The sequence below is a fragment of the Macaca thibetana genome, chromosome 4, assembly GCF_024542745.1.
Source record: "Macaca thibetana thibetana isolate TM-01 chromosome 4, ASM2454274v1, whole genome shotgun sequence".
Lineage (NCBI taxonomy): Eukaryota > Metazoa > Chordata > Mammalia > Primates > Cercopithecidae > Macaca > Macaca thibetana.
In genome coordinates this window covers 106,166,771-106,192,631 of record NC_065581.1, presented here as the reverse complement: position 1 = coordinate 106,192,631, position 25,861 = coordinate 106,166,771, and the positions used below count along the sequence as shown (strand labels likewise).

The 25,861-nt window shown below is 41.4% G+C and overlaps 1 protein-coding gene across 2 annotated transcripts in view; it reads left to right on the top strand.

Moving 5' to 3' along the window:
- SNX9 (sorting nexin 9) overlaps positions 1-25,861 on the top strand; it is a 123,649-nt gene that overhangs the window by 58,680 nt on the left and 39,108 nt on the right. The window contains exons 5-8 of one of the 2 annotated variants that reach the window (XM_050786718.1): positions 6,576-6,665; positions 15,121-15,292; positions 20,428-20,575; positions 24,707-24,791. In XM_050786718.1, coding sequence (XP_050642675.1) covers positions 6,576-6,665; positions 15,121-15,292; positions 20,428-20,575; positions 24,707-24,791 — 495 coding nt within the window. The remainder of the gene's footprint in view (positions 1-6,575; positions 6,666-15,120; positions 15,293-20,427; positions 20,576-24,706; positions 24,792-25,861) is intronic. The other variant, XM_050786719.1, reaches the window with a different exon arrangement.

Here is a 25,861-nt window from a genome sequence, read left to right as displayed (position 1 = left end):
ATGCCCTTGGTCACCTGAGAGCCCTGATGGAGATATACATGAAGACTGATGTTTCCATGCCTGCTAACACAGCACTTATTCAACAGCCCATGGATTGAGGAGTAATTTCGACTTCTAAGTCTTATAAGAAATACATTTTGCAAGGCTATGGCTGCCATAAATAGTGATTCCTCTGGTGGATCTGGGCAAAGTACGTTGAAAACCTTCTGAAAAGGATTCATCATTCTGGATGCCAAGAAGAACATTCATGATTGATGGAAGAAGGTCAAAATATCAACATTAACAGGAGTTTGGAAGAAGTAGATTCTAACCCTCATAGAAGATGTTAGTGGAAGAAGTAACTGCAGATGTGGTAGAAATAGTAAGAGAACTAGAAATAGAAGTGAAGCCTGAAGAGGTGACTGAATTGCTTCAACCTCTTGATAAAACTTTTGCTTGTTATGGATGAGCAAAGAAAGTGGGTTCCTGAGATGGAATCTATTCCTGGTGAGGATGCTATGAACATCGTTGAAATGACAACAAACTAGTAGATAAAATAGCAGGAGGATTTGAGAGAATTGATTCCAGTTTTGAAAGAAGTTCTACTGTGGGCAAAATGCTATCAAACAGCATCAGATGCTACAGAGAAATCTTTCATGAAAGGAAGAGTCAGTTGCCGTGGCAGACTTCACTGTCTTGTTTTAAGAAGTTGCCATAGCCACCCCAACCTTCAGCACCCACCACCCTGATCAGTCAGCAGCCGTGAACATCAAAACAAGAGCCCCCGCTTAGCAAAAAGGGTGCAGCTTGACTAATGGAAGGCTCAGATGATCGTTAGCAATTTTTAGCAATAAAGGATTTTTAATTGAGATACATATATTTTTTACACATAATGCTATTGCACACTTATACAGTATAGTGTAAACATAACTGTTATGTACACGGGAACCAGAAAAATGCACATGACTCACTTTAATGTGATGGACTGGAGCCAAACCCTCAGCATTGCTGATGTATGCTTTTGTGTCATCTCTTAAGTTTAAGAAATTTCAGAGGCTTCTCTGTTGCCTTCTGGAACAATCATTTTCTACATATCAGCAGGGCTATCCCAGGAGAAGGTCTCTGTGTATCAGAGTTATGCAAGCATACGCTGAACAGTTCATGGTAGGGAAATTGTAGAAGAAATTCATCTGAATTTGAGGTTGAGGTACTTTTCCAAGCTCGGTTATATTTCTGTGATGCCTCAGTGTGGCTACCCATCATCACCTTATCTTGAAGTTATGTATTTGTCTCCAGGCAAACTGATGATTATCCAAATATGTCCCATGCTGTTTCACCTTTAATTTGTACCTTCGGCTTGCTCTTCTAAGAATAATAGAGTGACCCTTCCATCTTTCAGAAGCCCATCTCTTCAGGTTCAGCTCAAATACCACGTCTTCTATAAAACCTTTCGTTTTCTGTTTTACTTCTCTGGATTCCCTTAGCACAATTTGTGACTCTTATTACAAATTATATTGCTTATTTGTAAGTTGTTAAGCTTGATAAGCAAAGAATTTGTCTTTTTTTCTATTCCCAATGACCTATAAGAGACTTTGTACCATAATACTCTGTTCTTGTTTGAATAATTTTTTTTCTCAGATATAAATACATCAAAAGGTACTTTACAATGTAAGATATTAAGAGACTTACAGATTTCCTGAATCCCTGCCTTGGAGAAGTTTGTGTTCTTAACACTGACCACAGGACTAGGAGCTGTCCCATCACTGGCCTGTCATTCTCCCATCTGACGGGCTACCCAATCAAAAGCAGAAAGATTCTCTTACAGAAAATCCTCTGGCATTGTTATTTTTTTAAAACAGTTTGGATATTAAACAAATGCTTGAAGTTAAGTGGTATTTAAGGATATAACATTTTTCCTTTCAGAGATTTTCCATGTAATTATATTTGTTACAAAGGAATTTTTATTGGTTAAAGGATGAAGAAGGCAATGGTAATTTTATGTTGGAACTACATTTTGCTTTCTTAGTTCTCAGAAGTCTATATTTAGGCCATTTTAGGCCTTTTTTTGTAGTCCATTTAAAAATAAATTGATAAACCTTCACAAAGGTTCAGTATTAGATGTGCTTATATTTTCATTAACTCACGTAAGTCTTATGCCTTAGGCATCTCATAATTGCCTATTGAGACTTTCTCTTTACAGAACTTTATTGAAAAGGTTCTCTCCATCTCTTCACTCTCACTGCCACCCCCTGTATGAATTCTTTTTAGTTGGTAATAGGGCTTTTTAAGGAAGATCGTATACCAGTGTTAGAGGATGTATGGACATCTTCTTCAAAACTGCATGAGGCTGCCAATACCAACCTTCTGTGCTTTGTCACAGATCCCTGACATCATAAGACAGCTTTGTTCATCTGAGGAACCTTTCAAAAATGCATGCTGGTGAAGTTTATTATGTAGGGTGGGTTTTGTTTGTTTTGTCTAACTGGAAACAGACTATTAAAGCAAAGTCTTTTTTTTTTTTTACCCTTAAAACTGCGGTGCTGAAGGACCAGCCAGCATTGTTATACATCCATCCTGTCATCAAAACGGGGTAAAGCTTATTTCACATGGACTTCTCTTAGGTCTGTCTGGAAGCAAACTATTTGCTAATTGTAGCACCATCCTATTCTGTACTCAAAGCTGCCTATTTTAGGACTTTGAGCTATCCGAATAAGTAGACTCGCTAAGCTAATACAAATATCCATTTACTTTAAGGAAACTTTTGTTGTTTTAATTCTGTTTGTTTAAAAAATAAACACCTGGGCCGGGCGCAGTGGCTCACACCTATAATCCCAGCACTTTGGGAGGCCGAGACGGGCGGACACGAGGTCAGGAGATCGAGACCATCCTGGCTAACACAGTGAAACCCCGTCTCTACTAAAAATACAAAAAATTAGCTGGGCGTGGTGGCGGGCACCTGTAGTCTCAGCTACTCGGGAGGCTGAGGCAGGAGAATGGCGTGAACCCAGGAGGCAGACCTTGCAGTGAGCCCAGATCGCGCCACTGCACTCCAGCCTGGGTGACAGAGCGAGACTCCGTCTCAAAAAAAAAAAAAATTAAATAAATAAATAAATAAACACCTGAAATTGACATCTGTAGGTTCAGAATGTGACTTAACAAAGGATTTGTTAAATAATTTCACCTCTTTTGGTAATTCCCAATCAGTAATATTGATATGACTGGCTATAAATAGACTGAGTCTGTTGTTGTGATCTACCTTCGTTTTTAAAACAATGTGCAAGTTTTATGTTCCATCAGTGGTTTTCTAACGTCAGTACAGGTTCATCTGTAGAATTAGATCATGTCCTTTGAGCCAAGGATCTGTAAAGAATGAAAAGGAAACCTGTCAAATTCTTCCATATTTTGAGCTAAGGTGGTTAGCTTTTTTATGTAAGAGAATATTATCACCTCTTCAGGCCCTTTTGAGGAAAAGAGTTAAATGTTTGTCAGAAATTCTGGTTGAGATGTTCTCCGGTTTAAGAATCAGATATTTGCTTTCTATTCCTACTTCCTAACATAGTTGCATGTGGTATAGTCATAAGATGGGCCGTGGCACGATAGGCCAGGGGACGTCATCACAGGCGCTGTGGAAGGATGTGACAGGCACAGTGAGGAATTCCTTATGTGGTGATAGGCGGACCCCTGAATGCCTCCAGGGCCCCATCCCAAGCTCATAACATAGAGAGTAGTTAGCCTGTGATTGGGAACTCCTCTTAACTGGTGGACTTAGAGATGGGATGATCTGTGTTGACCTGTGGTGGATGTTTGGTGTCTACTGGAAGGAATTAGGTGGGCCATAAGAGCTGCGACCACTCACAGTATGTTTTGAGCTTTCATATACCCTTTGTACACGTTTGGTAGAAAGCCAAACAGAAAGCAACTTTAAGTAAATATAAGTTACCATTTTCATTAATTCTGAAACCCAGCCCTCCTGCAAGGCCTGATTTGGTTACGGTGCAGACAGATAGAAGGCGTGGTGCCATTGCCTATCTCTGCTACGCCACAGTTGCTATTCTCATGGTCTCTGCAGTGAGAGCCCTTCCTCTTAGGCCATGTCTTAGCTGCTTACTAGGAAACCAGTGAACTGAGTCAGATCTAACCATGTCATCCAAACAAGCCCCTGCCCTACTTTCTGCATGTTGTTGTCAGAAGTAAGGGTTTGTTTCTTACTGGTCCCAGTTCCCCAGGGATGTCATATGAGGAGTAGAATGCAACAACATAAAAAAATATAGCAAAACCAGAAACTACTATTTTTGTGGTCAGCAGTCGCTAATTAGCATCCTGTCTTTAAAAACAATTAGTAAAGTAACCTTTTATTTTATTGTTACAGAAGCAGTACATATGCATTGTAGAAAATTTAGACTAGCAAAAAGAAAAGTATCCCATTTTCACAGTCACTACTCTTTACACTAGGTGTCTGTCTTATTTTCTCTGTGTGAACATGGGTATACACACAAACATACAGATGTAAATTGTATATAAATGGTAATGGTTTACCACCAGTTGGTAATCCTTGCCAGAATCAGTAATGTTGTTCCTTCCACACTTACTGAGCTGGTTTCATCTAGAAAGTAGGAATTTCCTGTATCAGCTGGAGCTAGTTAATTATGTCGAATTTCAATTTCGAAATCAGGATAGATGGCTAATTTCACCTCTCCTTAATTGCCAGGTTTCAAAGTAAGAAGTTGTTTTATAGCTACTACAAATAGTGACCAGCGAAGAAAGCATTCCTGTCTTTTTTCTGATAGTAGCATGGATGCATGGATTTACATTGATTTAATTATGTGTTTTGTTTTTTTTTCTTTGTGCTTAAAGTTACTACCTTTTGGAAGCCCATTCTAGCTCTTCTACCTCAATGATATTTGAAACCTCTCTTGCTCTTAAATAGCGCTACTTCTTTCATCTCTGTCAGTACTGCATCAGCTTCATGTTTCTCTTCGTTCTGGGTCATATTTTCCTTCTTTTCATGCCTGGTAAATTATGATTGGATGCCAGACATTGCAATTTTCACCTTGCTATACGCTGGAAATTTTTGCCTTCCCATAAACATTTTTGAGCCTTGTTCTGGGATGCACCTGAGTTACTTCGAAATAGTCTGATTATTTCAGGTTTTATTTTTAAGCCCAGAGCAACATTTAGCTTAGGGATATTTTTGCCCCTGTCTTGAAACAAATCCTTGGTAGTATTGTACCCGATGCCCGTGAATCATGAAGTTTTCCATTTGGGCAGGTGGGAATAGCCCCATGTGAGGGATTGCACTCTTGATTCTTTCATGTGTGTCTTTCCCTGACCTTGGGTAGTCCCCTCACGTGACGGGCTGATCAGTGCAGATCTGCAGTGCCCTCTGCAGTCTCCAGAGCTCTCTCTGTGCGTCTCTGTCTTCCCCAGACTCTGTCTCCTCCCACTACAGAGACCACCGAGCTTTGTGTGGGTTTTCCATGCCTGCTGTGTGGCCTGGAGAGTCTCTCCACGCAGTGGTCAGGCACTTGTAGGCTTACTCTGTCTGTTTCCCGTATCTCGGGATCACTTCTTCACTACCTGGTATCCAGTGATTTGAACACAGTTTCCTGTATTTCACCATATTTTTAGTTTTCAATTGGAGCATTAACTGGGTCCCTGTTACTCCATCTTTGTTGTCTGCTTTGGTTAATTTTTTAGTTTTCAATGGGAGCATAAACTGAGTCCCTGTTACTCCATCTTTGTTGTCTGCTTTGCATATTAACTGATTTTCAACTCCAAGTTTATTTTCATCTCTCAGGTGAGAATAATACCACCACTTACTTCACAAGAGAGTTGCCCCTGAAAAGGACACTGTCATCCACTATGTAAATGTTCTTAGTACTGACTTCCCTACTGGACAGTTGTGGAACTGGGATTTGAAGCCTGGAAGTTGGGCTCCAGAGTGGTCCTCTTCACACATCTGCTGCAGTTTACCCATCGATTGGCTTCATGGAAGCGTATCAGTTACCTCTTCTCACAAGATGCTGTATTGTAGGCCAGTTAGACCCCTAAGAGCACACACCAGGAGACATTGGCCTTTGCTCCTGAGTTCACAGACCAGCTGGGCTGTTGTGTCCTTCACAGCTGCGATTGGTAGGACTCACTTGTGGCTCTGTGGTCAGCTTCAAGTTGACTAGGTGGCTTTGCTTATTTTGTCTGGACTCTCTCACATACATGTGTAATGCCTCTGAAAGCAAAAGGTTCAGAATATTAACACTTTTAACAACTTGGCTATTTCTGTTTTTTCCTCTGGAGTTTGTTTCTGTGGCTGTATGACTTGCCTGATACTTGTTCCATTGTTTCTGTACTGCTTATAGTTATTTTTAGGGCTTCAGTAATACTGTACTGTGATACCAAACAACAGACTTTAGAAAATATAAGGCATTGAAGATAACCCATTGCTATACAATTGGGGCTTTTTGCATGTAATGTTTGTGAGTGAGTGGCATGCTCGAGTTTTCTGGAGAATTTGGTCCTGCCATGAATGTGCTGGTTTTGGTTAAAAACTTTGACCTGCTCTATCACGCTTGTTCACTGGGCACCTTTTTTATTTTAAGGTGGATATTTTGGCTCAGATTGGTTGTGTCGAAAGTCTCAGCCAGTCACCACCTTCTTCTCCTTCTCCTTCTCCTTCTTCCATAAATAAGGTAAATTTCAAACTTGAACACAAGAGGAAATAAACATTTAATAAACCCTAAAAGTCATATTGTTTTCCCAAGTGAGGTGATTATGTCAGGTACAGTGTCTTACAGGAGCTCTTCTTGGGGCGTGGTGACGTGGGATGTGGAGTATGTAGGAACTGGAAAGATCATGGGGATTTACACCATGGAGGCCTCTTAGAGGAGGCTTGATTGATGAATTTATCCCACGGGCAGTGAGATCTCATGAAAGGTCTTTAACTCTGTGGTTGACTGTGAGGAGGAGTGGGGTACCACGGAGAAAGGGAAAAGAAGAGGAGAATGAAGACATTGTCCTGTAGAAATTCGAGAGGAAGGGAAGGTGTAAAGAAAGAAACAGAAGAGGCATCTCAGCATTGGAAACCTGAGTGAAGGAGCCGAGGGGATTATTGCATGACCAAATGTCTGCAGTTGAGAGACCAAAGGGGTTGTGGGGATGGAGAACAACGTTAGAGACATCAGGCGCAGTGGCTCACGCCTGTAATCCCAGCACTTTGGGAGGCAGAGGCAGGCGGATTACCTGAGGTCAGGAGTTCGAGACTAGCCTGGCCAACATGGCAAAACCCATCTCTACTAAAAGTACAAAAATTAGCCGGGTGTGGTTGTGCACACCTGTAATCTCAGCTACTTGGGAGGCTGAGGCAGGAGAATTGCTTGAACCTGAGAGGCAGAGGTTGCAGTGAGCTGAGATCGCACCACTGCACTCCGGCCTGGGTAACAGAGCAAGACCCTGTCTCAAAAAAAAAAAAAAAAAAAGGCAGACATCAAAGGATCCTTCAACCAGATCATTGTAGTCTAGTTTGTTACAGTAAAGCTTAGGTTTTGAAAAAAGTCAAGATCTCAGCATGTAGCAACAGAAAATATTTGTGCCGAAAGTCCCAAGAATTAGGAGTTGCTGTTGTTGACCTTTACGGTAAAAATATTTCTGTCTTCTTCCTCTTTTATGTATCTGAAGGGAACAGAACGTTGGCTGGAATAGAAGATATCTTAAGCCTGTTATCTCTTCAATTAAAAGTCTCTATTAATATGACCTGGCTGTGCAGCCATTTGTGAATATAACTGTCTGATCTTTTGCATAGCATAAACTAATAGGTATTTTACTTAGATGGGGATTTACTCAAAGAAATGCTAGTCTTTGTTCTTTTCTTTATATTTTAGATGAGCCCTCACATATTAAGATAACCTCTACCGAATGCATACTATGTTCCACGTGTTGTGTTAGATGCTTTGTATGCATTATGTCATTTAATCCTTACAGGAGGATAATGTTATACCCCTTACATAAGTGTGGGGACTAAGAGAGCTAAGGCCACTCGGCTAGTGGTAAGTGATAAAGCTGGGATTCAAACCCAGATAGCAGGCTTTAAGCCTTAAAGTTCTTAATCACTTTACCCATGTGGTATAATGATTACTTGAGTCAATTCCAACAGCTTCCTAAAGGGAGTTAAACTCCACCTAGTGTACCAGGATTCGTCTTGCCCCTTTTTATCCCATATTGTATATTTGTACTATGTGCAGCTTTCCTACACTCACCACAGAGCACCACCACAGGTGTGCATGTCCATCTCCCCCACCCCTCGTGGCCATTCTCAGTCTGTTCTGTGGTCCAGTGGCTCTGCAGTCAAGTACAAGCCAGGCTACTCTGAAGAAATTTAGCTAATGCTGTAAATCCTTTGAGTGAATGTGTTTAAATAAGTCTCCCAATGTAAAGCCTGCATAAATGTATTTCTGTATTTGCATTATGAGGAGAGGATAGCTTTTAAATTTAGAACATTAAACCAGCAAGTTTGTTAGTATATTGCTCCTGGCCCTAAAGAAGCATTTGATTTAGTTGGGGCAGGAGTTAGGAAGAGAGTCAGACATAATCATCTACCTGTGGTGATTACATAGATTTAAATGTGTCCCAGAGACCCAAGCAAACATGCTTTAGGAGTATATTCATTCAACAGATACTTAATTTACGAAACATTTACCCAGAGCCCCACGTTCACGGGCAGCAGGAGATGGCAGGATACCCTGATGGACACAGCCCTTCTCTGTTTCCTTCTAATGGAGCTCAGACAAGAGTGATTGTATATGTCAATTTTGTTTGTTGCATTTTCCAATGTTTGTTAAAATTTCAAGCATAGAAAAGTTAAATGAATTTCATAGTGAATAATCATATACCCACCTTCTGGATTTTACTATTCCCATTTTACAGCTCCTGCTTCCTCTCATATTTGCCCATCCCTCCATCTCTTGTGCCTGTCTGTATCGTCCAGCTTTTCTATGGTGAGCTGATCCACTTTCAGAACTCAGACACTGTTATTTTAAGAGTACTCATAGTGTCACATGCTAAAAATTCTTTTTTTCTTTCTTTCTCTTTTTTTTTTTTTTTTTTTTTCGAGACAGAGTCTCACTCTGTCGCCCAGGCTGGAGTGCGGTGGTGTGACCTCGGCTCACTGCAACCTCCACCTTCCAGGTTCAAGCGGTTCTCCTGCTTTAGCCTCCCAAGTAGCTGGGATTATAGGCTCCTGCCAGTACACCCAGCTAATTTTTGTATTTTTAATAGAGATGGGGTTTCACCATGTTGGCCAGGCTGGTCTTGAACTCCTGACCTCAAGTGATCCTTCTGCCTCGGCCTCCCAAAATGTTGGGATTACAGGTGTGAGCTGCCACGCCCAGCCAAAAATCATGTTTTCTGTAGTCACATGCTGAAAATCACTTATTCTGCAACCTACCACAAGTTAATTTTTTCAAAAAGACTAGTATACATAAGACAAATCTGATTTCCTCCTTTTGGTGATCATGTTATGAAGGTTAGAGGTCTGACAAAGAGTAGGGTGTATTTCATACAAATGATCAAGAATATCACGTTTAAAATATCTGAGTCCTTGCCACTTTATACAAGGCATTTGGAGAATCTTTTGGGGGAAACGTTCTCCAGGTAAGACAGAGCTGTCCCCCGATTCACTGGTGGTACTGACCATCTAATTTGCAAATAATGAAGAAAGTAAAAGGAGGTGACTGGATGTCAGCCAGCAGGCTGTGGGAAGGCCAGAGCCCTGTTGATGGGGTAGGACTTTGCTAAATTGAGGAAGATGAGGTGTGCAGATAAGAGTACAGTACAGTGTGAGTAACAGCAGAGATGTGGAAAAGTTTGGGGACATGTGTGAAGTTCGAAGCTTCAGAGTGAAGGTTGGTGGCAGGTGGGGAGAATGGGGAATGCAGCACGAGGCAAAGTTGGGACCTGCGCTGAAGAGACTCTTGATTGAGCCACAGGAAGCTTGGAGTTGACTCCAGGGGCAGTGAGTGCTAACGAAGGGATTTTGATTACCCATGATGGACAGTTAAGTCAGGAAGAGCTTCACAAAATAAGGGGTGAGAAGAGAAAGCGGATGAAGATGCTGCTCAGTAGAAAGAAAGAGGAGGGAAAGGTGGAAGGAAAGGACAGAGAGGCGCCGCAGGATGGAAACCTCAGCCCAGGAGCAGGGCAGGTTTTACCGTGACAAGATGTCTGTAGTTAGGGAACTACCAAAGGGATTTGGGGGTTGAGAGCAAAGAAGTCAGAGACCAATGTATGGAAAGGATGGGTTCAGAGAGAAAGCCGGTGACTGATTACAGATAAGAGGGGAAGGGACCTGCCAGGGGAGTAAAAGGCCATCTACTGAGGGAGTGAGTCCAGGGGCCATGACGGAGGCTGCAGGAAAGATTTCCAGTTGGTAGAGTTTTGAGAAACGTATTATCAGCAGGAGTTGGGTTGAAACAAGATAATGTTCCAGGGAAAAAAAAAACCAAGGAGATGGAAATAAACATACCCACAAAGATTTCATAACCTAGGTAGAGAGCTAAGATCGTATACATAACCAACTAGTATGACAGTTATTACACACCTATAAAGTATTAACCAAGTGATTTTCAAAGAATTATTATTTGTTTCTACCCTAATTAAATAGATTTTAATTTTCTGAGGACAGTTGCTATGAATAGTTCACCTCCAGGTCTTTCTTCCATCTTGATGAAAATCCTTCCTGGCCAGTTTGCTAAGACCGAACCGTCTTCTGGAAGGGCCCAGAGAACATTCACTCTTCTGTGCTAGCTCACAGTCCTGTGTTCCTTTGCGGTGTACCTCACTTAGCTTCTGGCAGTCTTCTGAATCCAGGCCTCTCACTTCTGAACTCTAGCCCAAGGTTACACAGCGGGCAAGAGGTAGAGCTGTTAACGGAGCTCCAACTCGCTAGGCTCCTGACTGTGGCCCTCCAAGCCCCTCCATTTCACAGCCGGTCCTTGATGGAAACCAGGCTGAGGCTGCTATACCAGTGATAGTCTGTCCTTAGTGTCCCAAACTTTGGTACCTTTTCAAGTTCTTATTTGAAAAACAAAACCTTGTAACTTAAGAGTTTGGAGGACACAGAATATATTGCTAAATAAAATAGGAGAATAAAACTACATTCCCTTCAAGAAAACTGTAGAAGGAAGGGTTTCTCTTAGCTGAAGTGTGACTGCCAGGTCCTCAGCATGATCGCCTTCATTTCCAACGTCCACTGGGGTCATCTGAGAGTCCATCCCGAAGCCGAATGTCACCTTGTAAGCTGTGTGTTTGAGAAGTCACAGCCTTGTGGATGAAACATCTTCCTCCTTTTAGTATTTAACATAGAGTAAAATCACAAGTAACTTCAGTTTTTTCCTTAGAGGTATATAGGGCAGTAGAATGACATCATATTTCCACATGAAAAGCATATGGTCTGTTTCTAATGCACCTGGCACGTGACAGCCAGCGGTCTGCCCCATGTGTGGATTGGTGAAGAGTCGAAACAGACCAGCCACTAGGGTGTCCTACAACATTAGGGGCTATATTAGACAGGGTGGATAATTTTCTTGCAAATATATTTCTTTTTTTAACTAGCACCATTTGTGTGTGTGTGTGTGTGTGTGTGTGTGTGTGTAAGACTCAAAACAAAGGGGAAGACTTGCTATTTCATGCTCTGAAATAGATTTAGTACGAAATTGTGGAGTGAAAGGCGTGAATAATTTTAATCATTTTCTATGAATTCAGTAAAGAGTGATTCAAATGAAAATCAGTATTTTAACTCAACATTCTAATGTAAAAGTTCAGATTGTTTTAAATATTAAGCTGATGCTAAAGTTTATACGCTAAAATAAAGAACTAAGAGATGTTATGCTAAAGTATTGATAGTTTTTCTGTGAAAGTGTGGTACTAGTACAAAATAGATCACTAAGGAACAAGAGAGTCCAGCTATAGACCCAAATCTGATATGCAGTGAAGGCGACATTTCAAATCGTAGGGGAAAGATGAATTGTTCGTGAAATGGTGACAGACTGAGGACAAGATGTTCAGCTGGATCCCTGAATTCTTTTCTTTTCTTTTCTTTTCTTTTCTCCTCTTCTCTCCTCTTCTCTTCTCTTTTTTTTTCTTTTCTTTCTTTTTTTTTTTTTTTTTTTTTGAGACAGAGTCCCCCTCTGTCGCCCAGTCTGGAGCGCAGTGGCATGATCTCAGCTCATTGCAATCTCTGCCTCCTGGATTCAAGTGATTCTTCTGCCTCAGCCTCCCAAGTAGCTGGGATTACAGGCACCCACCACTACACCTGGCTAATTTTTGTATTTTCAGTAGGGATGGGGTTTCACCATGTTGGCCAGGCTGGTCTCAAAACTCCTGACCTCAGGTGGTCCTCCTGCCTCAGCCTCCGAAAGTGCTGGAATTACGTGAGCCACTGTGCCCGGCCCCTGTATTATTTGTTTTACTTCAGTTCCAGACAGATACAAGATTTAAATGTTTAAAAAAAAAAAATCAAGCTAACAAAAAACTGTATTTGCCTCAAGGGTGGGATGGTGGGGGCAGGGCTGAGAGATGCTAAGTGTACTCACTACTGGAATATTCTTTGAGATTGGGTGCCATCTATTTCCCATTCCAAAATTTTATTTGTAAGATTAATAATTAAACTATAAAATTACTCAAAGGAATTATGGGAGAGAAATATATTTTTTTTTCATTTTTTTTTTGAGACGGAGTCTCGCTGTGTGGCCCAGGCTGGAGTGCAGTGGCCAGATCCCAGCTCACTGCAAGCTCTGCCTCCCGGGTTCACGCCATTCTCCTGCCTCAGCCTCCCGAGTAGCTGGGACTACAGGCACCCGCCACCTCGCCTGGCTAGTTTTTTGTGTTTTTTAATACAGACAGGGTTTCACCGTGTTAGCCAGGATGGTCTCGATCTCCTGACCTCGTGATCCGCCCATCTTGAGAAATATTTTTTAAATAAAAGTATGAAAGTCCCTTTCTATGTAAGACAAAACCCCTCAGTGTGACAGTTGTCAGAGTGTGGGAATGTAACTGCATTCTCTTTGAAATGCAATTTGACAAAATCCATCGGTTCTAAATACACAGTCTCCTTAAGCCTAGCATTTTTTCTTCTGGAAATTTCACAGAGGCCTTTTGGATTGCAGTTTTCATCTAAAGGACCACCAGGATGGCTGATAATAGAAAGGAGAGGTTTGTAGGCAGTAACAGTGTACAGACTGGGAAGAGACCTTCTCTGGTGTGTGCCGAAGATGAAGGGACACATTGGGTTTTATGCCTCACAGGGCCTGTATCACACTAGAGTCACATATATTTAGGAGTTTTGGGGCAAAGTGATACATATGTATGAGAGGAGTTAAGAGCATATGCAGTGGGTAAACATATGTAACATATATCCTTGTTCACTCTGAGAGATTTTAGCATTAAAATGAGGTGGACTTGGGCTCTTTATGTGAAAAGGTGAACTGTAGACACAGTTTGTGCGCAGCCTCGGCGAGCTGCTGAAACTGGCTTTAAGGCCTGCAGTTGATTGTAAGAAGAAAATGTTTTTAAGGCCAGTCGTCTGCCCGGTTAGAGTTGCCTTGGTCTGAGTTGTAAATCAGAGTTAGGAGGGGTCTGATAGCTCCTGTTCTTAGTGAGTTTAGCTCTAGTAATTTAGAAAGTTGCTCTATTCCCTTAACCTTAGGATCCATCTTAGTTGATAAAGGGGTGTCTATTTTGGTCTCTCCGATCACACTGTATTATTTATAGTACCCAAAGACTGAAAACAAGGTAAATGAACATCAGCATATACTGGTCAAGTTGTAGGAAATATATACAATGGAATTTTATGGAGACAGTGTGAAAGAACATTGTGTCCATACGTGCTGATGTACCTTGCAGAATGTTTTATGCTGTTAAGAGAAAAATAAAAAGTCCTGAGCAAAAATAATATAATGTAGGCCAACTTACATGTTTAAAAACCAAAAGGATCTATCTCTGTCCATGGGATGTTTGAGTAAGTATATACAAGGAATTTGTTAGTAGCATGAAACAAAAATTATGGTAGGCCACTGTTTCAGAGTTCCTGCACTAGGCCCCAGCAGACCAGGCCAAACCAGAATGGAGTCACTTGTGCTAGACGCTCCATAGCAAACTGAAACTTGAAGGAAGTAGATAGGTCCCAAAACAAACCGGTTTTTTCTCGAGAACAGGAGATCCCAGTCTACCTGAGTTAGCATAATAAGGAGTCCCCTCAGCTTTAACCATTACGTAAAAGTATCCTGAAGTAAACTGGTGTTAACTGTCAACTTTCTTTCTGTTGTTCTATTTCCTTATTAACCCATCTTTAAAAACCAAGTGCTCTGTTCCTGCCCAGTGGGAGTGCTCCTTCTAGACTGTAGGAAGGAGACTGCCCAGATTCATGAATCTCAAGTAAAAGCCAAGTAGATCTGTAACACAATGTGTTGTAATTTTGTGTCTTTTGACAGTAGTAGTTCCTTAGAATGACTAGCATCTTAAGATGTTAGGCATATTTCTCAAATTGCATATACTTTTATTCTGTTTGAAGTTTTTTTATTATACACGTATTCTTTTTCAAATTAAAAGACCTACTTAAAAATACAACAGATTGCTATAAAGCAGTTAGAAATAGGTCCTCATTATCAGCATGAATAATCTCAAAAACATAATGTTGAACGGGGAAAAAAACTTAAGAAGAGATACAGTATGACATCCTTTAGGCCAATTTTTAAAATATAGAACAATTGTTTGTGAATGTGTACATGTGCAGCTGAAGTATGAAAACACACATGGGAATGGATACAGGTTCAGAAAAGTAGTGGTTACTTCTGGAGAGAAAGAAAGAGAGGGCTCTAGCTGCTTCTAATAGTTTCCTTGTTGCTGTTTTCAAAGTTCCTAAGCAAATACGGCAAAATGTGTTCATATCAGTAAAATTAGGTTGATGCTACCTTTTGTGCTTTCCTACATGTTTGGAAATTAAAATACTATGTATGTAAAGTTGTTTTGAATACATTTCTATTAAATTTTTTTTTTAGCACTCCTGTTGTGTTCAATTATGTCAGTTCATTATTGAATTGAGTCATGGTTTCCAAAAGTCACAAAAATTCTCCTTCTTTTTACCCCTTTCAATAGGTTGGCAGTGGCAATGACCCCTGGTCAGCCTGGAGTGCCTCCAAATCCGGGAACTGGGAAAGCTCAGAGGGCTGGGGGGCCCAGCCAGAGGGGGCTGGAGCCCAAAGAAGCACAAACACTCCCAACAACTGGGACACTGCCTTCGGCCACCCCCAGGCCTACCAAGGACCAGGTGAGGAGAGGGGCGCGAGGTCCCGCCCTGCCTGCCATGGCTGAGCGGGAGAGACAGGGAAGACCAAACTGTTTTTGCTATTCCCATACTCAGCAAAACACAGAACAGTGTTGTGACCACAGCATGGGAAGGGAGGATTGCCCCACACACCAGGCAGCTGTGCAGCAAACACCGACTGAGTGTCCTACCGTCGTGATACTGTCTACCTGGAGTCAGATCAAGGGAGTGCCCACCACCCCCACCTTGGGTTCAATTAAGCTGCTGGAGCAGCTCACAGAACTCAGGGAAGCACTTTACTTACTACTGTCAGTTTATTACAAAGCACAGTTGATAGGATGCAAATAAAGAGCCGGATGAAGACATGTGCATAGGGCGGGGCACGGGGAAGGGACGTGGAGCTTCCATGTTCCCCTGCCCCATGTGCCCCTACATGTTCAGCACCCCAGAATCTCTTTCCCTGTAGCTCAAGGATTTTTACAGCGGTTTCATCACATAGGCATGATCGATGATGATGATGATGATTATTATTATTCTTTGAGACACAGTTTTGCTCTCGTTGCTCAGGCTGGAGTGCAGTGGCGTGATCTCGGCTCACTGAAACCTCCGCCTCCCAGGTTCAAGTGAGTCTCTTGCCTCAGCCTCCTGAGTAGCTGGGATTACAGGCACCCACTGCCACACCCAGCTGATTTATTGTATTTTTAGTAGAGGCGAGGTTTCACCATGTTGGCCAGGCTGGTCTCAAACTCCTGACCTCGGGTGATCCACCTGCCTCAGCCTCCCAAAGTGCTGGGATTACAGGCGTGAGCCACCACGCCTGGCCGGCATGATTGATTATTAACTCAACTTCTGGCCCCACTTTTCTTCCCAGAGAATGGGAGGTGGAGCGGAAGTTCCAAGCTTCTAATCCTGGCTTGGTCCTTCTGTTGACCAGCCCCCATCCCACCAGGAGTCACCTCATTCGAACAAAAGATGCTCCTACCACCCGGGAAATTCCAAGGGTTAGGAGGTCTGTGTCAGGAGCCAGGGTCAGAAACCAAATATCAGAACAAAAGATGCACCTTGCACACCTAACATTCAGGAAGTTACAAGAGTTTTAGGAGCACTGTGCTGGGAACTGGGGACACAGACCAGATAGCTGTTTCTTACCTCACAATACCACTCTGGGTCATTGAGTCGAAAATAGATTTTATTCAAAAGAACTGCTCGCAGTTGCCCTTATTCCCTAGTAGCAAACCTGGATCCAAATGTAGATGGTCATTAACTGTAACTTCAGTTCAGTCTTACTTGTCCATGTGAAGTCTCAGATTCAAATGCTGGGTTGGTAAAGTAAAAGCAGAATGGGCGGTGGAGGCTGCAGAAGGCTGAGGGCCCCTGCTATCGCCCATGGATCGCTGCATTTGCAAGGAAGCTGAGCCCACGTTCTGATCTCCACATCTTCAGAGAGATGAGAAGTCTTGGTTATTTGTCACCTTCTCATTTTAACATCTCAGCAGCTAACACATTTGTTTTAAAATCTTGAGCCAGAAACAAGTGTATGTGGATGGGGTGTGGCTCATCCTGCTGGTTTAAGACCTCTGCATTCACTGTTTTAACTTCCTGTTTGACTAGGCGATGAATAGAAATACTGAGGCAGAAGAGAAATGTATGGAATGGGAAATAATTTGGGAATTAAGGGCATTTATGTCTGTTCTGAAGTTAAATAAGAAGATAGTCTCCCTATTTTTTTTTTTTTTTTCAATCTCTGAATCTGTCTCCTCTGTAAGCACATTGGGCCAAGAACTGAATGTCTGTTCTAAACAGCAAGGACCTCACTCGTAAGCTTAAAGAAGGGTGCAGGTCCTGGCTCAAGACTGGCAGTTGTGGACAGGAGCTGCCTGTCAGCAGGACCGGGGTGTAGGCTGAATAGAAGCATTGAGAGACTCCTGGTGTCTGGCTCTGTGGTCACTTGGCCCACATCCTTCTCACAGTTTGTTCTTCTCCCATATGGCATTTGTCTCTCAGCTTCTCCATAGTGGCACTCTTAGGGTCTGACACTAAAGGATACTCAGGCCATTAGAATGGGGGAAGAAGGAGGAGGGGGAGAGCCGACAGCACCTTATCTGACACGGGCATTATTGTCAGAATAGTAGCTACTGATGCTGCTTAATTAGTTCTTCACTCTCACCTTTTTCTCTTTCCCTTTTTCTCCCATACCCCAACCCGGTCTTTTTAATGTCCCCCTCGTTGCCCTTCTCTCCCCTTTATTGTTAGTGTTAAACAGCTGCTTTTCAAAGATCTGTCGTCCCTTTTGTCCTCCCCAAGCCTCTAGAATTAAAGGGTATTCTGCTTATTTGTAAATGTATAAGACTAGATGTATCAGTGTCTAGGCCTCTAGAAGTCTTTTCTCCTGTGTACCACTTAACATTCTTATAGTCTGCATTTATCTGAAGTGACTTGGACTGACAGCCCTTTAAAAAAATTGTCTGTATTTTCACACCTGTAATTCCCAGCACTTTGGGAGGCCAAGGCGGGCAGATTCCACGAGGTCAGGAGATCGAGGCCATCCTGGCTAACACAGTGAGACCCTGTCTCCACTAAAAATACAAAAAAATTTAACCAGGCGTGGTGACGGGTGCTTGTAGTCCCAGCTACTCGGGAGGCTGAGGCAGGTGAATGGCGTGAACCCTGGAGGTGGAGCTTGCAGTGAGCCAAGATCGCACCACTGCATTCCAGCCTGGGCGACAAAGCAAGGCTCCGTCTAAAAAAAAAAAAAAAAGTAGCTATATTTAAGGTGTACAGAGTGATGTAATATACGTGTATATAGTGAAATCATTACTACTGTCAAGCGCTTAACATATGCCTCACTTCACATGGTTACCTAAGTGTGTATGTGCACGTGTGTGTGTGCACATGCATGTGTATGTGCAAGTGGTATATGTGGTAAGAGCACCTAAAATCTCCCTCAGCAACTTTCCCATATATAATGCAATATCATTAATTGTAGCCCTCATGCTGTACATGAGATCTCTAGACTATCCTACATGACTGCAACTTTGTACCTTTGACCTACATCTCCCTAGTTCGCCCTGTCCCTGCCCCTGGTAACCACCCTTCTACTGTCTGCTTCTATAAGTTTTTTAGATTTTTTAAAGACCTGTTAAAAGTTCCACGTGTAGGTAAGATCACGTGGTATTTTTATTTGTGTGTGTGGCTTATTTCCTTTAGCCTACTGTCCTTCAGGTTCATCCATGGTGTCACAAATGGCAGGATTTCCTTTTAAGGCTGAATAATATTCCATTTTATGTGTATACTACAGTTTCTTTATTCCTTCATCCATTGACAGACACTTAGGATGATTCTCTATCTTGGCAATTGCAAATAATGCTGCATTGAAAATGGGCGTGCAGGTATCTCTACAAGGTACTGCTCTCATTTCTTTGGCATATATACCTAGGAGAGGAGGAGTTGCTGGGTCATATGTTAGTTATAGTTTTATTTTTTAAGCCTCCATACTGTTTTCCATAGCAGCTGTGCCAATTTACATTTCCATCAAAATTGTACCAGGGTTCCCTTTTCTTCACACCTTTACCAACACTCATGATCTTTTGAGTTTTTAAATAATAGCTATCCAGTCGGGCGCAGTGGCTCATGCCTGTAATTTTAGCATTTTGGGAGCCTGAGGCGGGCGGATTACCTGAGGTCAGGAGTTCAAGACCAGCCTGGGCAGCATTGTTGAAACCCTATCTCTACTAAAAATACAAAAATTAGCCAGGCGTGGTGGTGAGTGCCTGTAATCCCAACTACTCGGGAAGCTGAGGCATGAGAATCACTTGAACCTGGGAGGCGGAAGTTGCAGTGAGCTGAGATTATGCTACTGCACCCCAGCCTGAGTGACAAAGCGAGACTCTGTCTCAAAAAATAAATAAGTAGGCCGGGCACGGTGGCTCACACCTGTAATCCTAGCACTTTGGGAGGCCTGAGGTGGGAGGATCATGAGGTCAGGAGATTGAGACCATCCTGGCTAATACGGTGAAACCCCGTATTATAAAATACAAAATTTTTATAAAATACAAAAAATTTAGCCAGGCGTGGTGGCAGGCACCTGTAATCCCAGCTACTCGGGAGGCTGAGGCAGGAGAATGGTGAGAACCCGGGAGGTCGAGCTTGCAGTGAGCTGAGATCGCGTCACTGCACTCCAGCCTGGGTGACAGAGTGAGACTCCGTCTCTAAAATAAAATAAATAAAATAAAATAGCCATCCTAAGAAGTGGGACATGATATTTCACTGTGATTTTGATTTCCATTTCCCTAGTGATTAGTGATGTTGAGTGCCTTTTCATATACCTCTTGGCCATTTTTTTGGTCTTCTTTGGAAAAATGTCTATTTGGGTCCTTTGTCCATTTTTTAATTGAGTTTTTTTTTTTCTTTTTCTTTTTCTTTTTTTTTTTTTTTTTTTTTTTTTTGCTATTGTGCGAGTTCCTTGTATGTTTTGAATATTAACAGGTTATCAGATACATGGCTCGCAAATATTTTCTTCCAGCTGATAGGCTACCTTTTCATTTTGATTGTTTCCTTTGCTGTTCAGAAGCTTTTTAGTTTCTTGTAGTCTCACTTGTTATTTTTGACTTTGTTGCCTGCGTTTTTGGTGTAATATTCAAAAACACAATTGCCAAGGCCAGCGCCAAGGAGCTTTTCACCTGTGTCTCCTTCTAGGAGTTGTGTGGTTTCAGGTCTTCCATGTAGGTCTGTAATCTATTTTAAGTTGATTTTTGTGTGTGGTGTAAGACAAGGTCCAGTTTTGTTCTTTTGCATGTAGATATCTGGTTTTCCCAGCACGACTTACTAAGAAGACTGCCCTTTCTCTATTGTGTCATCTTGGTGCCCTTGTCAAAAATTAAAATTAATCTGACAGCCCTTTTTAAATTGCTTCTGATTTGTGTTTTGCACTAAAAGATCTATAATTCAAGGCTTAAAATTGACTACAAAGCCATTACTCTTAACATCCATATTATACTCCTATATTATACCCTTTTCTCCATCAAAAAAAAAAATTGATTTGCCCAGTAGGTAGTTACTATCAGAAAATTAAACAATTTCATTTTCGTTTTGGTCTTTTTTCTTTTTTTTAACTGATGATCTTCCATTTTCACCTCTAGCAACTGGTGATGATGATGACTGGGATGAAGACTGGGACGGGCCCAAGTCCTCTTCCTACTTTAAGGATTCGGAATCAGCCGATGCAGGCGGCTCTCAGCGAGGAAACAGTCGTGCCAGCTCCTCATCCATGAAAATTCCCCTTAACAAGTAAGTTTAAAGGGGAGCTGGGGAACCAGGGCCGTAGTAGAAGTAAACAGTAATACAAAGCATATACCATAAAAAGAGGCAGCTGGCTTTTTCCCTTTCCAGTGATCTCCTAAGTTTTGGATATGATTCAGTTATTTTTATTTGGATCTTAACTGAGAAGCTTGCTTAAAAAAAAAAAAAAGATTTTTGTTTTACAAGGTTAATAAGCGAAATATTTACTTTATTTGATGATTTCCCAATTGTTTTCATTACTTCTACTTTTATCAGTTTATGACATATTAAGGTTTCATTACTAATGTCACAGGAAAGCTAAAAAAAAAGTAATAATAGCAACTCTGTTTTAAATGTTTTACTATTTTATTAATCACTTGCCATGTGCCAGACATTGTGCAGAGTGGTTTGTATCATTTACATGTGGCCCTCGTATCCTTTGTGGTACATAAAACCCCTGTTTTACTGCAGGCAAACTGATGCCCAGAGAGACGCACCCGAGTGTTCCAGTCAGGAAACCAGGCCCTCAGGCGCCGAAGCCCGTGTTCTCAGCTCCTGTGCCTAAAAACGTGGTCGGGAGCTTTGTTTTAGCTTAGGTTTCTCTTAGATTTAAAACAAAAAAAAAAAGTGTTGTATTTTGTTTTGTTTTCTTGTTTTGAGACGGGCGTTTCCCTCTGTCACCCAGGCTGAAGTGCAGTGCTGTGATCTTGGTTTACTGCAACCCCCACCTCCCCGGTTCAAGCGATTCTTGTGCCTCAGCCACCTGAGTAGCTGGGATTACAAATGCGTGCCACCATGCCCAGCTAATTTTTGTATTTTTAGTAGAGACAAGGTTTTACCACGTTGGCCAGGCTGGTCTCAAGCTCCTGGTCTCAAGTGATCCACCCGCCTCTGCCTCCCAAAGTGCTGGGATTACAGGCTTGAGCCACCGCACCTAGCCAAAAAAAAAAAAAAAAAAAAAAAAAAAAAGGTTTTTAACAGTACTTGTAGATACCCTACTTAACAGGAAAGCATGTGGGCACCGGTGACCGTGGACATAGTAGGATTCTTTGGAGAGACCTAAATAAGGCTGTAGTTTATGCCTGTGTAGCTTGAAGGAGATATATTAATAATTTATGACCTCCATCAGAATTTTCAAGTACTCTTCTTCCAGCAGTTATGTTTAGTTTATTTTATGAAATGACTAATACTTTTCCCCAATATTCCAAGTCCATGATTGAAAGCAGATATCAAAGAATGTTAATCTGTGTCTGGAAAAATTAAAAACATAACATTTGACATATATTTAGACATCAAGATCTAGGTCTAGATGTAGTTTAATAAGTCCTACAAGTACTCCAAAGTGTATTTAAATAGCTTTGGTGATTAAATGCGTTCTCTTTTGACTGCACGCTTTTGCTGCCTCTTAATCCAGTTTCTTCCATTATATATTTTCCTGCTCAATTGCATGCATAATAAAATGAATAATTCTCTGTCTTGTTAGTTAACTGTGTCTTGTTTCAGAGTCAAATTTGAAGTTTTCAGTCGTGGTCAGTAGTGATGTGCATCATTGTCAGCTGTTCTTTAGATGTGAATATCAAGTATATTGAAAATTCATATAAATTAACCCCATTTTGAAAACAAAAGAAGCAGAGACTGAGAAAAATGAACAACCATGTTTTCATGGCTGATCAGTGAGGTTCCCTCATGCCTGGGGGGTCTCTGACTCTAGTTTTTGGTGCTCTCCTCTGCTCCACTCTTGCTCTCTGATTTGCTTATAACCTTAGGCAAGTTTCATGACCTGTTGGAATCTCAGTTTCTTCATCTCGGAAGCAAGGAGGTTGGCTTTAAGAATTCTTTCTGCTCTAAAATATCATTCCAGGTTGAAACCACATGAACGCAGTCCTAACTTGAACCTGTGCCTGTGAGGCATCTCCGTCTCTGTGTGGTGCTGTGAACAGTTTAAAACCCGGTGTATTTGTATTTAACTCTACTAATGTATAAATGAGTCACTTAAACTTAAAACAATTATAAAAATTGTTTTTAAGTATTAACACTTTTTCAGCAATTAGTCCATTTTATATGACAGCTGTATTCTAGTCATGGAACATAAATCTTATACTAGAAAAGGAGATCCGAAATTAAATATACTTGAGCACTATAAGAATTCATCTTGGGCCGGGTGCAGTGGCTCATGCCTGTAATCCCAGCACTTTGGGAGGCTGAGGCAGGCAGATCACGAGGTCAGGAATTCGAGACCAGCCTGGCCAACATGGTGAAACCTCAGTCTGTACCAAAAATAAAAAAATTAGCCGGGCTTGGTGGCATGCCTGTAATCCTAGCTACTTGGAAGGCTGAGGCAGGAAAATCGCTTGAAGCTGGGGGGCAGAGGTTGCAGTAAGCCAAGATGGCGCCACTGCACTCCAACCTGGGCAACACAGAAAGACTCTGTCTCAAAAAAAAAAAAAAAAAAAAAGACATCTTGATGCTGCTGAAAGAATTAATACATTGCTGTCCTCAAAAATTTTTCTGTGGTCCATAACAGTGCCCAAAAAGTGAAATGTTTACAAGCTAGTCAAGTTGTCGTGATATATAATCCCCACAGAAGCGCGCCTATAGTCCCAGCTACTCGGGAGGCTGAGGCAGGAGAATCGCTTGAACCAGGGAGGTGGAGGTTGTGGTGAGCCAAGATCGTGCCACTGTATTCCATCCTGGTGACATAGTGAGACTCTATCTCAAAAAAATAAATAAAATAAATTAATTAATAAATAAAAAGTGTTCCAGGTTAGCCTGTTAGTTCGTTAAGCATTCAGTATGCTCCAAAACCTCCTCCAGGTCCTGAAAACACAGATGCTTCCTCTAAGTCACTCTGGCTGCTGTAATAGGTAAATGGATAGCGGCAATCAGGTGTGATGAATGGAATCACAAAATATGCTCAAAATGCCGAGGAAGACTCTGCCTGAGGCTGCAGGGAGTACTTCCAAAGAGGGGATGACTTAATCGCCAGTGACTGAAATGTACTGAGTACATGCTAGGCTCTTTACATAAATCATTAATTCCCGTATCACCTTAGTAGGTAGGTCATTCTGGTCTCATTCTTCCACAAGATTTCAGCCCCTAAGGCTACCGAAGTGTTGGAGTCAGAATTCAAACCCCACGCCATCCAGCTGCAGGACACCTCTGGTCTCTTGTATAAGCTGTGTTTTAAAGGAATGTCTAGAGAAAGGAGACTCAAGGGAAGTCGGTCGAGAATGCAGGAAAAGAAGACATGGGCCCCTGAGAGTATCACACTGGCCTTCAGCTTGGCACATGAATGAAAGTAGCAATGCGACTGGAACTTCGTAGAAATAAGATTCCTTTTCCCACTGTAGATATTTTACTTCCTTCTGTTTACTGAAAGAAAAATTCTAAAACCCAAATTAATCTTGTCTTTTTCAGTAGCACTTTTTAGATGGCTGTGTTCTAGCTGTCCTTCAATTTTAGAAATGTCCTTTGGCTGTAGATTTGATTTCTGGAAGTAGTCAAGTTTATTTAAGTTTTTGGGTCTTAAGTGACCTCCCCCCTCACCCCTACCCCAAAGCCAAATTTATTGATTATACTTTGGGTCTCTTTACCAAGGAGACTTGTTTTCCACTGTCATGAACTGCTTCTGAAGGCAATTCCAAAAGAAACAAGCACATACACTGATGAGCAGGACAGCCTCTTTGGGACAGTTGTGGCCTCTGGAGTGAGCTTGTTGAAAGGCAACTTTAATTTGGATGTAGAAATGCCAGCACGTGGCTGTTGCCCCCTGTGGCCAGCTCAGATTGGCATGCCCACTACTCACTGCCCCAGGGGACTAGGGGGCGTTTTTTCAGGTCTGCCCTTCACTCTGTGGGGTGATGGAATGTTTCAGACACAGTCAAGCAAATAGAGTGCCCGTAAACATCACACCTTCTGGAGTCAAACTGTTCTCCTTACCAGATCAAGCTTAATTAAATGCCTAATTGGCCATTGAACAATCTGATTACATTAGGTTTCGTTTACCACAGTTTCCTAGTTGTAGTGCACCCGAAAGACAGGACAAGGTTAAAATTGGTAAATTCAGTAAATGTGGACGAGAGTTGTAAAATTCTTACAAGGAAAGACTTAAGATTGACAAACCTTTGTATTCATGATTAGATTTCCTGGATTTGCGAAACCTGGCACGGAACAGTATTTGTTGGCCAAACAACTAGCAAAGCCCAAAGAGAAAATTCCCATCATTGTAAGTTTGTTTATTTTTGTTTGCTTTCTTTCTGATTAAACTCTTAACACTGTACCTTAAAGCTAAGCGAGTTATTCATCTTTTGGAAAGTATTTTTAAATATATTTAATGTCCCAAATAACAGATAATATGTGTTAGTGTTGTAGGAGTACTGAAGATAATTAACACAAATTAATGTCTGTCATTATATTGTTTATTCTTTATCTTTCAGACCTTTAGTATTGAACAAACACTCATAAAACGTACTATTTTGATCATTTTTTTCTAAAATGTCTTGAAGTGTATTTTACATACTGTTTTTCTGTCAGCCCTATATGTTTCACTGATGAACTCAATTCAAATATTTGTTTCTTCCCTTGTAAAGTACATGTTTGTTATCAGAATAAGGTGCCCTTTCAGATATATTGGTAATAGTGTTTTTTTCCAGTAAGCCAGCTGTCAAATCGAGATACGGAGCTACCAAATAAAAGCTGGGAGTTAAGGACATCATTAAGAATATCTGTCTTAGAATTACTTGGTCATCGCATAACGTGACACAAGCCCTTTGGTTTCATTCCACATTTTCATTGGTGATAGATTTTCTGTCTAGGTGATATTTAGTTGTAGATTCCCAAATGAAATTCTGGAAAAGAGAAGTGTAGCTCTCTTCTGATCCTGTTGACTTAACCCTGTAACAATCAGATTGGGAACCTGAAGTCTTGAGTGTTCTCACCCTGGACTCAATCAAGGATGAGGAAACATCTGGTCTTATTCTGTAATCTTTGGAGACTTGATAAAATTGCAGGAATAGTATTAGATTCTTTAATTACTTGTGCCTGCATGTTTGAAAAACTCTAAACCCTGGAAGCCTCCAGACTGAAGAGCTGTAACCAAGAGCCCTTTTTATGCTTTTTCCCTCAAAGCAAATTTGGGGTAATTAACTTCTGAGTAGTTATATTAAAGATTTTTTTCCTGTTTTCTCTGGACTTAAATAAGTGAACATGTACCATTATTCTTTTCATGAGATTTAACACTCCTCAAAATCAAGAGCGCACAGCTCTGCCTCAGTTTTGTTTTTTGTTTGTTTGTTT